Source organism: Toxotes jaculatrix, chromosome 1 (assembly GCF_017976425.1).
Source record: "Toxotes jaculatrix isolate fToxJac2 chromosome 1, fToxJac2.pri, whole genome shotgun sequence".
Lineage (NCBI taxonomy): Eukaryota > Metazoa > Chordata > Actinopteri > Toxotidae > Toxotes > Toxotes jaculatrix.
Window position 1 is genome coordinate 18,407,355 of NC_054394.1, and position 17,144 is coordinate 18,424,498.

A 17,144-nucleotide genomic window follows, 5' to 3' on the forward strand; every position below is an offset into this window, starting at 1 on the left:
GCGATGGGAAAGTGTAGTGGTCGGTTGAGGGATCTCAGTAAAGACGTGGCACGCTCACAGGAGACAGGCTCTTTTGACTTGGTACACATGTCACAAAAAGAACAGAGATTCCTGTTGAGTCCCTGGGGACCAAACCAAACCCAAGCTGTTATTACTGCCTGTCAAAGCTATCCCCTTGTGAGGAATATCATCTCACCTCTGAAATGATGAGAGACAGGACATGAAGATGGTGGGGTTACGCTTTTAGGAGTCTATATCAGATCAGATCCCTGGAAAGATCCATTTGAGATGGTCAAATCTGGTGCTTCCTCTTTTTTTTCCCCTTTTTTAAAAAAATATTCTTATTTGCAATATGAAAAAGAACGAGGGTGTCACTCAGAATTACAATGTTATCCACAAAAATATATGCAAAGACATAGACTCGATACAGTCTTTTTCTGTACACTGCTTTGCCACTGTTTTTATCCTATTTATAGGAGATAGCAAACAGGTTTAGGGGGAAAATTTGGTTAATTTCTTCTGTAAATCAACAGTGGGCAAACAAGTGAAAGTAGGTGATAAAATCAGAAATTTAAAAGGCACATGGCTGACTGTCTTTATTGCCCAGAAAATAGCATAACACTAAGAAAAGGACTCCAATGTGGCAAGCATCCGCCCTGCTGAGGTGTCCTTGCGCAAGGTGGTTTCTGACCCTGTTCTGAAGAGGAGGCAGGGGGTCGAATTTCTCTCCCAGCATCAATTTCATGTTAAGTGTCACATTATTAGGAGACAAATGAGAAAGCGTGCGTTTGGCTCTCAGCACCGGGGACAGCGCCCGTGGTTTTGTTTGCCAGCTGTGGAGTCTGGAAACCAGATGTTACCCCAAAAGCATTACTGTAAAAACTTAACTCAAGGAAGCGCCAAATACAATCAGCATCATAAGCTATAAAATAGGATCCCGGTGTGTCTCATAAAGCAAAACTTGTAATATAAAAACGTAATGGCAAAGCAACACGTCCGCTCCAGAGCGAAAGGCAGCCGATTCAAACCAACAACTTCATGAAGGCGACACAAGAAACGGTTCTAAACGGCTAGTTAATAATTCAGCACAATAAACAAACTCCGCCACAAATCGGTGGTTCATGAAAACCCAACACCAGTTAACGGTCAAAGGAGCAAAAGGGACGATTTAGCTTTAGTTTACTCCCAATTACAACAGGCAAAGCGTCGCACTGGAAAATGAACCGTCTACTTTGATCACATTCTTTGTCATTCATCGCTCTTACTCACTTCCAACAAGACCAATCTGCAGCTGATCAAAATATACATTTAATCCCTTCATCAGAAACATTAAACTCTGTTAACAGTCCAGGTAAAAACGGGAAACTCACTTCCTACCTGTCGTTGTCCTTTACTCTTAAACACACTTGTTTAATCCGCTCCCATAACACACTGCTTGATTTTTTTTTTTTTTTTCCTCCGCCGAAACTCATTGGTTAGACTGGTGAGGAGGGAGTATGCTCGGTTTGTAGAGATGGGGAGTGGAGTCCAGCTGCTGATGTAAAGATGGGCTTTTCGCTGAGACTCTATTATTGGGAGTTCAATTCAAAACCGAGCTTGTGAAACAGGGAAATGACACTATGTGAATGCATTACAGAAGCTTTTAATAAAGACTTGTATCTGACAGCTCATACAAAGCACAGAACCTGGGATGAATGGGAAGAATGTGTGCAGAGCTTTTGTGTGATTTGCTGACAAAAGAACCATTAAATTGTGACCCGTGAATAAAAATCAACAAAAAAAAAAAAAAAGAAAAACCACACTTATCACAAGGAAAGACATGCCATATTCCTACTCTTTCATTGGGTCTCTATGTGCTAATAAATTCTCTGCAGGCTCAAAGCTTAATATAGATTTGCACTGATATATCCCTCCAGCTCCAGCATACTTTTATCAGTATGTCATACTGCTTATGCCTGATTGTTCCACTGTACTGTGTTAGAGCAGCCTACCAGCTGATTGGTAAGCTGTTGAACCAAAAAAAGATTGACCTCAGTCACAGAGCAAGATGTCATGCATCTAAGGAAAATTAGAATAATGTATTCATTATGTTCTTATATTAAGCATAGATAACAGAGATCTGCATACAGTGTCTGGTAGGCTCAGTATATGCAGATGCTGTGGCTGTTAGATCAACTGGTCACGTACCCTGTTCAGATTAACAACAATTTACTGGACTTTCTCTCAATATGCTCAGGTAAAGGTGAAAATCAGATACACGATGATAATGTATGTACAGATGATAATCCTCTCAGTAGGAGCCATAGTTTATCAGTTTGTACTGAGAATAAAAAAGGCAGTTTGTGCCTAAATAAACAGGCCCTGGCTAGTTTTGTCTCACCTCAATAATTTAAAAAAATGCAAAGGACATATGGAAAACATTAAAAAATGACCACAAATTGATTCATAGTGTAGATTTTCAACCATCTGACAGCAATATATGTTATGTAACATATTGTTTCTACGCAGCGTTCATGCTCGGACCTTTTCACAGTCCACCCACCAATGTATTATTTTCATGAATGTATTTCCAGACATTGCATAACATTTATAGATCGCACTGACAAAACAGCGGCTCTTGAGTTTCGGCAAAACAAAGCTGAAGGCCACGGAAGACAAAGCAGCAAAAAGAAATTGACAGTTTACTTTGGAAATTTGGGTTTATCAAAAGAAAGTGTAGAACAGGAGGTAAAATCTTAGGTTTCACTGTTCTGAGGTACCTTCTGTGTCTAGCAGTTAATTACAGAGCTCATCTTGATAATAGAAATATGTAGGCCTTAGCTGTTCTAACATTTTATTCCTAAAGGTTTTGAAATTTAGTCATTTTGAAGTGTCCTTCAGAGAGACAGAACATTTTTTCATTAGTTTTGCAGCATTACACATTTTTCTTTGACTTCAAGAGGACGTGGCGGATTCTTTGAGAGTTGAGTTTTCAGATGGTAAAACGATGTTGTGTGCAGCAGGCAGGTCAATCCAGTTACACCAACAGCAAAATAAAAAATATAAAAACATTTGGCTCCCCGCATTTCAATTATCTGCTCTGTTGACCTGACCACACAAATTCCCCTCACACATCGATGTTATAAATTAAATCCTTTAAACAAAAGTAACAAATCTGTGCCCGCACACACTGTGTTTAACATGGCAACTCGCTGCTTTCTGACACGGCCATCACCTAAAGTCAGTTCCTCTCCTGCAGTTTTCACCCCCACTGCCTCTTCCTCCATGGGTGTTCAGAGTGGGTAGGAAGCGTCTGCTCTGGGGCACGCACCTGAGCCCTGTTACGCCACAGCTCCAAACAACGGCCATCTGCTGCTGCTGCTGCAGAGTCAGTTCAGCACCTCACAGGATGTTCCCTGCGTTTACACATGGATTATCTATTCAGTACCCCCCACCCCCCCGCTGCTGCTCCCCAGTTATATTCACTGTTCCCCTTGGTGCTGCTTGACCACATTGCGTGTACAATAACCAAGCAGGGGACATCTCTTAACATGGCCTGATGCACTCACATTTTCAGTCAAACTAGCTCCGGTGTGTTTGTGTAACATCATCCACGTTTTTCCACCAGCAGCTCCCCTGAGTAGAGGTATTTTTGTGCAAAGGTAGGTTTTTTGGAAATTTTCAAAGGCACTATTGATTCTGAAGTCTTTCTTATTGGTGATGGTAGCTGTAGCATCCCTGTTAATGGGAATCAATCACCGAGCTTGTGTTTCAGCAGGCTTTACAGCAAGTAAAGGCTTATTGAATAGAAATGTTATCTCCTGGAGTTTCCTCTGTCATCATTATATTTGCCTTACTGACCTACAAACACTGTGGTCAGAAAGATCTCAGTTCCCTTTCACAGAGTAAACATGATACACAACAACACATCATTGCATCGGGGGTGAAGGTGACACTGCAGGATGCAAGCGCACATGCAATTTCATTGATTTGAGCTGAATAGTAGAATAATAAAAACACAATTCACATCACTGGACAATGTCAGACGTTTACCCAAAGACCATTGTTATTTGGTTTAAGTGTCAGTAGAACAATTAATAACAAATCATTTTGCAGAGCCTTATCTTATGCATAAATAGGACCGTCCATTTGAGTTCCTATTTCAGCCACATTAATCACCCTTGGTCCAAACTGACTTGACTGTCCACTCACCTTCATTAACTGAATCATTTATTTGCTTTTTAGAAAGTTGGGACACAGACATACACTAAAGGAGACAAAGACCACTTTTTGTCTCACCCCATCCTGATTTTTCCAGGCTGTGTTCTGTATGTTGGAACTGGACATTTTCTAAAATAGCAGTGAGTGATGCATTTGAAAAAGGCAATCTCACTCAATAGGGGAGTTTCTCTCTTACACCTGTGTTGTTTTACGTACTTTTTATTTATTCGTCTCAGTCTTATCAGAACACCACAGCAGACTCAACATGTGCAAATTGTTAATATATGTCCGGAACCTCTGTTGTTATAGCAGTGTTTCATATCAGCAGTCCATTTTGGTGCATGTCTGCTGGCTTGTAACCTTCTGTATGAAAATTAAAATTCAGCTTCAGCCCCCTGGAATGGCTGAGTATAAAATTGTTCCCCACTGGGATTTTTTTTTTCTTCTTGCTTTCCACCTCTCCTGACCATCCTCTGCCTCAGGGGTTGTGGTTGACCTCCACTTCACCCACCTGTGCATTAAAATGCTGTGGTTAAATTACACATCTTTTAATATTATAATGATCAGTCATGCTTGAGAGGCTCTGCCTGGGTTAGACTCTTGGACCGATTAAGACTGCTTGTGACCAGATTTTTAAAAAAAAAACAAAAAACTATAGGAGTTAACTGGAGAAGCTTGAATTAACAAACATCTGTTTCTGTCACACATCCCTCTAATAACTTCTGAGCTCCTGATCAAATTAAAACTGGTAAAATACTGTTAAATATTATTTGACTGTTATGTCAGGTTAATAACCTGCTTTCAAAAAATCTACCTTCTTCACAGTCAACAAAAGCTCCATTAGTGAGCTACATTTTGAGCCTCTGGTGCCACCTACTGCTGTAAATATACACATTGAATCCAGTTTCAGGTGTGAGTTCATAGCTGGTACAGATCAGACTGTTGACAATAAAAAAAAAAAAATCATCACATGGTATAATCCTTTTTCACTGAACGCATTCTGACATCTCACAGTAGAGAAAGCACAGATATAAATAAATTTTAAAATAAATGATACCTGAACTCTATTTTGCTGCTTCTTTACATGTTGGCTCAATGGAACACCTCTACAGAACAAAGCCATTGTTAATCCAAACTCTCCACCTTTGCTCTTCTTACAAATCAAAATGTCCACTGCAAAAATAGTCTGTTCAAATTGGTTGGCTTGGATCAGATGCTTTTCCAATAACAATCCAGCATTTAAGGCACTAATGTACTTATGGTGTTAATGGTTTTAGGTTTGGCTTCTTGTGCCCTTATCCTGAAGAAACTATTTTATGTTCTAGTTTTATTTTACAGTTAAGATTTTAAAAAGATATTCCAAATACTGTTTTAATGTATTGACCATGGTCTATTCTAGAAGCCAAAATCTGAACTTATTTCAGCACATTTGATACCAATTCAAAAAAATAATCAAAATAAAATCTTCACTGATAGCTGTAAAAGTGATCCAGTCGTAGAACTGGCACTCAGTTCTTAAGTATTTACGAGACACTATGTCTTTGCCCAAGTCTGTATGGCGGCTTCATTCCGCCAAGTCTAACCATGAAAACCCACCACCTGTCAAACCAAATCAGATCTTAATCATGACATTCTCACATTTATCTTTTTAAACACTTTATTTTGCAAAGTTCCATAGTGACTATTTTCACTTCTTCTTTTCCACGTCCTGCTCGGCAGCCTCTTTAGCTCTCTTGGCACGGATGCCAAAAAGACGAGCATTGGCACGAGCCATACGCAGGCTGGCAAAAGCCTTGAAGTTCTTCTCATCCTCAGAGATGACCCGGGCCTTCTCCTTCTTGTGCACCTGAAGAGGAGAAAAAGACGAATAGAAGAAGAAGAAGAATAGTAACGTCATATGACACTTTCCTCCACACTGATTAAGAATTTTGTGTAATGTTAACTGACATAAAAAATTCAAGTCCAATTTCTGGACATCACTATTTTGGTATTCTAGCAGTCATCAGAAAAAGGGTTCAAATGTTTCATCAAAGAGGTACAGAGATTCCGGAGATTTGTCATCATCTGACTGCTGTGATTCAAGACAAGCATTGTTCCTATATTTCTGAACAGCCATCATTAGCGACATATTAGCCAAGGTAATAAAAGAAAATGACAGTTTAAAGTTAACTGGTATTTCAAGGATAAAATACAAACTTATTTTCACCAAAACTAAGCCCATTTATTTCCAGTGATCTTACTGTAATGTGTTCCAATATATTCTTGAAACTGAATGTTAGGTACAATGGGAAACTCTCAATAGTAACTTACAGTTTTGATGGGCATGACTGGACCACTGAGCTGGGTGGCCATCTTCAGTTCCTCCTCCTGAAAAGATTACAAAAGAGTTAATTCTTCAAGGAAACAAAAAAATATCCACACTGCCCAGTGAGGCTTGTTAAAAGGCTAAAACCCATCTCTGTGAGGAGAAATCGCTCATATGATAGGCCGGGTTTTGAAAAAAACAAAACAAAACAAAACTTACGGCTGTCTGGTTAACACATTAATTTTTTAGCAGTCAACTTGAAGACTGAAGAGTTTGCTAAGAAGTCAGGCAGAGTGTTTGGATGTCAGCATACACGGCTGTATTTGCAGGCTGGATTGCACAAGTGTCTGTGACATTACAGGTCCTCTGATGTTTCATTCATCAGCTGAACATTCTCAGAATGACCCTCAAATTCATCACCATATGGGTGAATTAGTTTTAAAATGTGAATAAATTTGAGTTCACTGGCATGTCCCCCGATTCATTAGTTACCCTTAAATCCCAAGCAATCTAATAAACCCTTCTGACAACCAACCTCAATGGTATCCAGAATGCAAATTATGATCTTTCACAGAAGGTGTGCCGCTGCCAGAAACAAGGATTCCGCTCAACAAAGTCTCATCCAGAGATCACAGAGGAACTGTATGTTTGGGCTGAATCTTTGGGTTTTTATACAATATTCAATTTTACAATGAACTAAAGGTAGACTCCGTACTACTCTGTAGAGAGAAATGATTCACGCCTACTGACTGCGCGCCTTTGTGAAATGATTTAAACATTTCTCAGAAAGCTCAGCCAAACATAAAATGTGTCCATTTTAACAACTACTACAATAGTTTTATGTGACAACATGAAAGAGAAACTTACAGTGCTGTCTCCCTTCTTGGGGGCAGAAGCCTTCCTGGGGAACAGGATGAGCTTGGAGCGGTACTCTTTCAGGCGCTGCACATTAGCCTGAAGAGATTCTGTGGATCTGTTGCGACGGCGGGGGTCAACAGAGATGCCAATGGTGCGGGCTGTCTTTTTGTGGATGCCAGCCGCCTGCAGGGAGGAGCACAGCACATTAAGAGTTAAACATAAAAACTTCTGATTTTAATTTGATGTCTACTGTATAAAATACAATTTGGTTTTCCTTTGTGAGCAATAAAAACAGTCATCAGAAAAAGGGTTCAAAGTATTCATCAAGCAAATACAGAGATTCCGGAGATTTGTCATCATCTGACTGCTGCAATGCAAAACACAAACAATGGTTCTTATAGTTCTGAACAATTCTGCCAAATGTCACTGAGTGCAAGTACTATGAGCTATTCTCCATTTACACAGGATAGAGATCCACTTGAATATGCAAGTTCACAGCTCAGTATTTACTTACTGTAACAACAATGCACTTTTCAATTCACTTGCATAGACATTCAAAAATATGACCCTGACAGTAACAGTTCTTATTCATGAATAATAAGTTACTACCAGGGCCTGACAAATTAACAACTAATTTAACTCTATATATGCCAATCTCTACAAAAACAGCTTATTAAAAACAATAACTCCTGCATGACCAAACCTCTTGTGGAGGAAAACAACAAACAAGTCCACATGTTCTGGGGTGATGCACATCAACAGTCATTTAGCCTTACTCCCACAGCAGGTAAGTACATGGGAGGAAGGGCAAGGTACACTTTGGCAAGAACATCAAGTCTTTGAGCAGCGCTTCGTGTTCTTCCACAGCTATTGAGTTTTTTTGATTTGGTGGGATGCATGATTCATCACAAAAAGGTTGATCCTACTCTGCTTTGCATCTACAGTAGTTGTCAACAGCATTTCTGAGGTGGTGGTCAAACTTTGTAATGCTACCTTTCATGGTCTCAGTGATGTTGACAAGCAAACAAGTTTCAAAGTGCATACTGGTTTAAAGAGGATTTAATTCTTTGTGACCAGGTTTTTTTTTTAGACAATGGAGAGAACAAAACTGGTGATTACTTAGTCCAGAATTAAAAAAATATATATATTTACAGACAACAATAAAATTTTACCTTGAGCTCCTCCAGAGTGAAGCCACGTCCGGCACGAACCTTTGTGTGGTACCTGACAGTGGGACACCTGACCTGTGGCCTCAATGGTCCAGCAACAGGACGGGGAGCAATGCGACGGGCCTTGGCCTGACGAGCCTTTCGCCTAAGGAAAGAAATCTTAGTCAAAGACGCTACAGGGCCTTAAAAAAAAAAAAAAAAAACTCAAGAAATACTCCTGACTGTATTTCCACTGCATCTCAATCATGACAGTAAAGCAAACAGACTAATAACTGATGCAAGAAAAAAAGATAAACAGCTTTATGAGACAAACGTTGTGTTTTTCCTCTGTGGTTTAGTGTTACATGAATGATGTTTGAATCGATGTAATGAATAGATGCAAACAAGATTGAAAATGAGTGTTCTGTAGTTATTTATGCCTTTGTTAGGCAAGGAATTGAAAGTTATGTTTAGTCTCTCTCGTTTACCTACTATTCTTTTCTCACACTTTAATTTCAAAAAATGCAGGTACAGAGATACCAAAACCAAGTTCCTTCTGACAGTTTCTTACACTTTAATGTATATTTAGTTTATGTGCTTCAAAACTAGTGCAACTCAGCTGCTATAAAGCAAAAAGCTGGAGACCTGATGTGGCCCCAGACAAGCATAAATGCTGCCTTGTTAGCATCTCTCCCTGAAGCAAGAGGCAGTTCTCACCTGCGGATCTTCCTGGCTGGCTGGTTGAACCAGGTGCGCACTCTTTTCTGCCAGTCTTTGTGGAAGTGAGGGTTCAGGATCATTCCATTCCGGCTGGGGGCCATGGCTGCCTACTTCCCTGCAACACAGCACAGGGACATGAGCAGGCTGTCATGCCGGCACGCCGGCACACCACTAGTCCTAACAGAGCTAAGTCTGAGATGCTAGGCTAGAAGGTTAGACGGCCTATTGGTGTTTTTAACATGCCGTAATCACTAATCGTTGCCATTTTGACATTCGTTACGTATGGTAGTTTTTATTTTTAAGAACGTTTATGAAGTATGGAGCTACAACTGCTAGCCTGCGACGGCAATGCTAACAGTCACACACTATCAACACTTGCCCGGGTATCACCACTAAAACAGATGCTACACAGCAATTCAACGAAAAAATCTATTACAATAATCACCTTATTCCAAAGGTGACAAAACACGCTATTTCAAGCTGTAAGTGAAATCGACAAATATCGACAAAATACCAAGGATTAATTTAGATTATTTTCAAATCTGTAGAGAATAATTTCTCATACCTACAGGGGAGGAAAATGGCCGAAAGGAAAAAGGAAGTTGTATTACGGTGGATTGTGGGATATATGTCAACCAGCCAATGGTCGAGCAGACTTGTTATCAAAGAGTATGTGAAGGAGCAACTCCCCCTACGAAAACGATGTGAAAAAAACATAAAATGAAATAGAAATATCTCAGATAATTCAATGTAATAATAGTTTCTTTCGTTTTAGAAGAACAGGCTTTACACTAGGCTATATTTCTATGTGCATAAATGTGTGCTAAATCATGAAAATACAAAAACCGGGGAAAAGGGTATGGCTCATTTGAGCTAAACCGGAAGTAAGAATACTATCATCGCACTTAGTTCATCTTTATGTAAATACGAGAAAACACATCCGACTCCGTGTTATCATTATAATGTTAAATTGAACACGTTTTGTCCATAGGTTTGAAAAAAGGACAGTTATTAGAGTGGGTATATTTGTAGAAATAAGGTCAGATTAAGTTGGGTTTGTGTTAGAAATATGAATTGTCCAAAAACCTATGAATATCTACTTTTTGTCACCAAAGACTGCATAGGAGTAGTTGGCCAAATTGCTAAGTTGTAGGAAAAAAACACGATTGTGTATTATTATTAATACTAACTTTACTGTGAACGCTTTAAATAGATGTAATGTACATTTGCAAAGCTTAAATCTGTTACCACACGTGAAATTTATTTTGCAAACTTAATGTGGATTGTCATGATGTCATATGTACTCACAAGTCACGTTTTGTTACTGAAAAGGTGAAGTTTTTGCACCGGCCACTAGATGTAGGCCTCTCACCTTGCATCAGGAATCCATAGTAGGCTTGGCTATATCTTGTTGAATCTCCACAGCACTTTTGCTGTGCTTGATCCTGTCTGAACTTGGTTCTCTGAATTCTCAGCTGACACAATGTAGGGAATACAAAGATATTCAGAGAGATAATTATATGTCTAGATGAAATCAAATTGCTTTAGTGCAGTGCTTCTTGCATTAACTGTAAAATGTGCCATGGACACAGGATTAAAGAAAAAAAGAGCATTAACAACTTCTGCTTTATGTTTCCTGAACATTACTGATGTGTAAGTGGATTACTTGTTAGAAGTTATTTGATGAGGTTTTTTTTAATGAAATTAAGGTGCTTTCTGAAATACATCTGAATACATGCACATATCTTTTAATTACTTTATTGATCCCTCCTGGGGAAATTACTCTCTGCATTTTACCCACACCAAGTGAAAGAAACACACACACACAAGCATGCACATGCACTAGAGACGCTGGGGCAGGCGGCTGCCTAGTGAGGCGCCCGGGGAGCTGGGGTGAATCGGTGCCTTGCTCAGGGGCACTACAGCCATGGTTACAGGGGCAGGGGAGACACGTCTCCTTCACCACCATTTTTGGGCTTGGTCGAGGGATCAAACCCACGACCCTCCGACCTCAGGCTGGTCCAAAGCCGCACTCTTAACTTGCTGCGCCACGGCTTTATTAAAAAAAGACTTTTAAAGCAACAAACTGGAACCATTGTCCTCTAAAATGTATCAGAACTATGACATGAAATTGTTAAATATGAGCCGAAGACACTGTGTAACATAATAAAACCCCATTTTAAGAGCATCATGTTTTATTTTTGTGGAGGAGGTCAAGTGGAGAGGTCAAATGTAAAAAGGCAGAGATTTGGAAGGTACACAAAAAGGCCAGCACAGTAGACCTTCTCCTTAAAAATAAGTTATTCTAGGGACATTAAATAAATTTAAAATAGCTCCATATATAAATGAGTCCTTTGTTATACAATTTATTTAGGAGGAATTTTCTGTGATAGAGATCTGTTTCAGCCAGGAATACCAATTACTTATTTTTCATTATCAGCCTGAGAGTGCAGTTTTTTGTTCAGTCACTGATTCTAAAACCACTGCTTCATTAATCATTAATCAACTAGCCTCTGCAATCTCTTTCTATCTTCACCTGAGGGCAAAGGTCAAGGTGTGTGGAACTATAAGCAAAAAGAAGCAGCGTGCCCTGTCAGCACATGTACAGAAACATGCCATGAACATGTCTATTGTCTACAGCACATCATAAATTGTTCATGACCTTTTTTTTTTTTTTTTACAAGATGTAACATTGTATTGTCATTGTTGCTGCGTGAATTGGAGCCATCTTAACACCAGCATCATCACAATGTGTTCCTGCATGTTTGCTATAGCTGCAAAGAATTCCAGGATGTTATTTCATTTTTAAGTTGATGTTTTATTTAATGAATGTGACACAGCACTTACAATCACTTTCCAGTCTTTTACCACATCTGTGTACATTTAAAACTGGAGCAAAGCACCAGAAATAAGACCCAGTAATACAGACTGATCATGATATTAAGAGCCCTTTAGGTCTGGCTAGTGGTTAAAACAAATCATAACCTTCTAAGTGGAAGTTGTTAGGGAGTATTTAAAATTATTTTGATTCCAGTATCAAAATAAATACCACAGATGAAGAAGAGTGTCACACAAGATGTTAGTAACCCAGCCTACTAATCTTTGATTGAAATTGCATTACAAAACAGCACAGTGAGTTTACTGATTTATTCTTCAAGTGACTTAAGAAATTTATCATACGCAGCTTGATCCATGAGGCTATCCAGTTCTTCAGGCTTTTCGATCGTCATCTTGATTAGCCACCCTAAAAGGTAAGAATTCATATTTTAAAAGCCAAAAATATACAACAAACCGTTACATTAATCTGGTTTGACCACTTGTAGGTCTAGACTACTGGTCAAAAATTTTTCAGTTTTTACTGAAATTTCAGGAGGTCAAGTGCGACGAATAACCTTAAATGGTACAAAGGTCAGCAGTAAACTGTCCAAGGGAAAAAAAAAAAAAAGTTTAGAGCACCAAAAACAAAAAAATCATGTAAATTTCATCAAAAAGTGCCTTATTCATGGATTAAGAAATTGGGTAACTTAAAGCTTTCCTGCAGCAATGGCAGAAAGTGGAGCCATGAAAGTTAATGCTAACAATTCCTACAGATGCCCAAACTTATATTGATTACTTACAAAACCTCTGTCTGCACAGATTGTTGGAACAAACTTTGTTACTACACCCTCTGATGCATTATTAGGACAATACAGTACTGCAGAAAGTAGTACTGTATATTACTATCAGATGTAGCTGACAGATGTAGCGGAGAAGAACAACTGTGATTGTGAGATGCTTACCCTCTGCATAGCAGGCTTTATTCACAAGCCCAGGATTCTCTGCCAGTTCTGTGTTGATTTCAGTTACTTCTCCTGTCAGAGGTGAGTATAGCTCACTGGCAGCCTTTACACTTTCCAAAGCACCGAACTCCTCTACAGAGTGCACACACACACACACACGCACGTGCACACACACACATACACAGCATAACAGATGATTACAAACATTTCTATTTTTCAAGTTAAGGAAATAAAAAGCATAAAAATTAAAAAGTGTAAATAAAACATATCAGTGCGTTAACATTGGAATAAAGAATAGTTTTTTAAATGCCTTTTTATGTTTGCTGCAGCAGTTGTATTTGTTTCTTTTAACCTCAAAAATCAACAAAATATGCAATTAGTCCAAGGTACCCAAACTTTTGCAAACAACTGTACTTCTTGTCTCACTGCTGCACTCAATTACTCAATTAAAACGCGAGGTCTATTCCAGGCTCTTACCCATTTGTTCAAGACTTTGGCCAACTTCAGGGAGTCCACAGTACACCACATCACCTAATGCTTCCTAAAATGACAGAGCCAACTGTATGAATTAAAGTATTACATAAAAGTGAGTAAAAGCAGTAATGTGATTCGTAAATTGAAGTCTGCATTTTAAAGGACAAGACTGCTGATATTCATTAATTTTGTCTCTCCAACCCCCCCAGCATGTCTGTGGCACTGTGCCCCAAGCCCCTTCCAAAGATGTAAATCTTTAACATGGGTCACAATTACGTGTTCATTTTTAAATGGTGAATAATGAAAAATGTACAATGTGTAGTTCTTAGCAGATGTTGCTCAAACGGGAAAAAATGTTGTGTTTAGGGGGGTCTATTTAATAACATAGTTGGTGTTTTAGGGAGCATTTACAGGAGCATAATGGTGTGTGGTGATTAACTCAAAATAAAAAAACAATGTCCATGTTCATGCTGATGATGGGACATTACCCTCATTACCAGGTAACGTCCCTTAATTGTTTTTGTTTGACAGACTACATTGTCTTAGACTTCAGAAATGAATGTAGCATTAAAAACGTACATCCCCATATTACTTAAATATTCTGGCCTACTTTACACAGCAGTGAATTTAGGCTGGTAAAATTATAAAGATTTTGCATCCATATACATGAAGAAAATGTAGAAATGTTACTCCATGCAAGATTAATCCTACACATTACCTGAACTACGATGCATATGCACTGCATGTCTCATTTACTGCTCTTAAATAACCAGCTATTCTCAACATGTGCCCCTTTACAGTCTGAAAGAAACTCATTTCTGGTTTTAATGAGGAGCAGTAAGAGATAAAGAAAATATTTTAAAACCCTGAGATTATTTTGGTTTTATGTATATGCCTTTAAAGAAAAACACAGACTTCAAAAATAGATTGCCAACATTACTTCAGCCCATAAATTAAGCCACCTAATTTGTACCACCAACAACTTCATGTTTTCTAAAACTGTCTAAAATAATTAGTATTGAACATGAAAAATAAGCTCTTTTACATTCAACAAACTTTACAGCATTTTAGAGAACTGCAGGAACACTGATTTAGACATTCATAAATGCATGTAAACTATCAGTACCCTGAAGTCTACAAAAGAAATACCATTAAATAGGAAGCCTATCAGGGTTAACATTATTTTCTTTTGTTTGCTCATTTGTTCTATTGACCTATATTTAATCCATTTTTTATTTGCTGAGTGGAATTTCATTTATAGTTCCCCTTTCCAAGATGCTGCAGTCACACATGATCAGAGGTTTGCTCAAAGTTCACATTCACAAGTACAGTGTAGGTGCAAATTGATAAAAGTCTACACTTTGCTCAGAAATAATCACATCCACAGTTCAAGAGCATTTCTTTTTGAATGCAATGATATGGAGGTTAAGTAATATAAACAGAAGCAGTACCACACTGCAAAGGGGTACATGTCTGAAAATGGACAGCCTGATACTCAAATCATCTATTTGAACTCCTGAGAATGCTGGAGATGTGGGCAGTGGTTCAGAGGTCTTGAGCCAAGCTGGACAATAAATGTTTGACAATGAAAATAATTTTCTCTGCAGATTCTACATGTGCAGCGTCATTTTAGAAACAAGCAACAACAAACACAGTAGACTGAGTTTCTCCTCCATCTCCATCTACCATCTTCCACCATATTAAACTATAATCCTACTGTTAACACTTCTGGCTGGTCAGCAGCAGAGATAAAATCATTTGAACTTTCAGTTTCAGTGACTGTGTGGCACATTTGAATGGTGCCTATTGTCAGATTAGCCATCCCTTCTCAATACATGAAAACAGCATCTCTGAGTATAACAGTGGCAAGTGTTTCTCTAAAAGCTGCATTCATGTCAAAGATAAAGGACACCTGCCTTCATTTGAGATTTTCTGCATACCACTGCAGTCTGACAGTAATCAATTGTCTCCAACAATAGTAATAAAACTGTACATTACCTTGTTCTAGTACAGTTGCTGCATGTGAGGACAAAGTGCAGTACTGAACTGCACCCTACAAACATTAGCATACCATTATTATTAGACTGCCCTCGGGAAACCTCTGAACCAAGCGTGTCATAAATCAGTGGTTAGTAAAAGGCAAACCTAGCAACCTACCTGAGCATAATTGCTGATACCAACTGTGCCAATTCCACCCTCTACTCGCACCCACTCATGCTTATCTGTGAACTTGAGGGCTGTGGAGAGACAGTGCAGAGTTATTTGGAACAGATTAATTAGTCTGAGTAAACAACATGAAACTATGAATCAGTATGAACCATGATAAACTGTGTCTATGATGAATCTTGTGAAATAAGGGAAGCCCACCAATCTCAAAGCCAATAATTTGTATGTCCAAAGAACACTTTACTGTACTATGGACCAAAGCTGAAGAGTAGGCTGTTTCTTATGCAACACCGTGTCCTGTCAATTAGAAATAAAACATCTGCAGTTTACTGGTTGCATTGAGACAAACTCAAAAAGTTTTAGTTTTCTGCAGACACAGTTTTGGACCCTTATCATCAGTGTTTTGACCCAGAAAAAAGGTGCAAAAGGGTGTTAAAAGAAAGTTGAGTCAGATCTGCAAGACTAAGTGCCTTTTGATTCAGAGCTCACACTGTCATCTCTACAATACTTGGAGGGAAGAAGGCAATGCCTCAACAATTTCCAGTGTTAACGCACATTGTGAAATTTGTAAGATGCTGATACATGACCGGGCAGAGCAGAGTCAGTTCTGGGAACTGGATATTCCTGCTGTCAAGGGCAGGAGAAATTTCTTAGTGATTATCTAGTTGGGCGAGAGCTGAAATAAAAAGCTTTGTCTTTGAGGAAGGAGAATGAATGAAAGCTGCAGCTAGGAGAAAATAACAAGACTGCTTTTATTTTAGGCCACATGTACTCATGAATCTCATCACTCCACAGCAAATTTATGGCACACATCATGGATCATGGGTGGCGTTGTGTATAATAAGATACTACTTGGTGCACGAGACCAAGGTAATTTGATGTTTACGCTCATTTATTAAAATCCCAGCTTGGAGCTCGTGGTTTGAATGACTGCCCGTGACATCAAATATGTAAAGAAAAGTCTTGTTATGTTTTAGAAAATAACTCGTGGCAGCTAGTTATGTGTCCTAAAGTCTTTGTACTTAGCCACCTCTAAGTTAAAATCAAACTTTTAGCCGCCCTCCCTGTCGCATTCCTCTTCTCCACTGTGGGAAAGTGACACAAACTGCGTGAGTTTTTTCGACCATTGCAGACACACCGGAATGTGTGACCAGTCCGCATGTAGTATGTACCACAGCAGGTCCTTTGCGCAGCCCTAACGTGTGTTGTTGTTGTTGTTTTTTTTCCCTTACCTGTGGACAGGACCGAGGTGGTGCTCAGTGTCCGCGGAGAACCGGTCCTCCACAGCAGCCGAGTCGCTGAAACCTGCGCTGCAGACGAGAGTAAAGGCAATCTGGGCGAAAAGTTTGCAGAGAGGCACCACAGCGCTGTTCTCATCGCCATCTTCACTCGGTGTGTGTCGAACCTTTAATCCAGTGCACATACACTTGACCGCGGGAGCGCGCACCATCCCACTGTTTGCGAGCTCCCGCCGGGAATGGGGCAACTAGTGGG

The 17,144-nt window shown here is 39.2% G+C and overlaps 2 protein-coding genes and 2 non-coding genes across 5 annotated transcripts; all 4 read right to left on the reverse strand.

Annotated features, from left to right (window-relative positions):
• Window positions 1-5,843: 5,843 nt before the first annotated feature.
• rpl13 (ribosomal protein L13) lies at window positions 5,844-9,915 on the reverse strand. Of its 2 annotated transcripts, none has more exons than XM_041041810.1 (6): window positions 9,797-9,915; window positions 9,229-9,346; window positions 8,536-8,677; window positions 7,373-7,546; window positions 6,511-6,567; window positions 5,844-6,046 (listed from the first exon to the last, which is right to left on the reverse strand). In XM_041041810.1, the coding sequence occupies exons 2-6, from the start codon at window positions 9,330-9,332 to the stop codon at window positions 5,888-5,890; spliced, it is 636 nt and encodes a 211-aa protein (XP_040897744.1). In that variant the 5' UTR covers window positions 9,333-9,346; window positions 9,797-9,915; the 3' UTR covers window positions 5,844-5,887. The 2 variants fall into 2 exon arrangements, with proteins under 2 accessions (XP_040897744.1, XP_040897752.1); XM_041041818.1 differs by having other exon boundaries at window positions 9,801-9,829.
• LOC121186454 lies at window positions 6,184-6,263 on the reverse strand. Its single transcript, XR_005894474.1, has one exon. It is a non-coding gene; the product is annotated as a small nucleolar RNA MBII-202 (small nucleolar RNA).
• On the reverse strand, window positions 7,644-7,722 carry LOC121186459. Its single transcript, XR_005894475.1, has one exon. It is a non-coding gene; the product is annotated as a small nucleolar RNA MBII-202 (small nucleolar RNA).
• Window positions 9,916-12,034: 2,119 nt separating the features above from the next.
• gcshb (glycine cleavage system protein H (aminomethyl carrier), b) lies at window positions 12,035-17,096 on the reverse strand. Its single transcript, XM_041035088.1, has 5 exons — window positions 16,883-17,096; window positions 15,642-15,721; window positions 13,488-13,551; window positions 13,011-13,142; window positions 12,035-12,475 (listed from the first exon to the last, which is right to left on the reverse strand). The coding sequence occupies exons 1-5, from the start codon at window positions 17,031-17,033 to the stop codon at window positions 12,378-12,380; spliced, it is 525 nt and encodes a 174-aa protein (XP_040891022.1). The 5' UTR covers window positions 17,034-17,096; the 3' UTR covers window positions 12,035-12,377.
• Window positions 17,097-17,144: the final 48 nt, after the last annotated feature.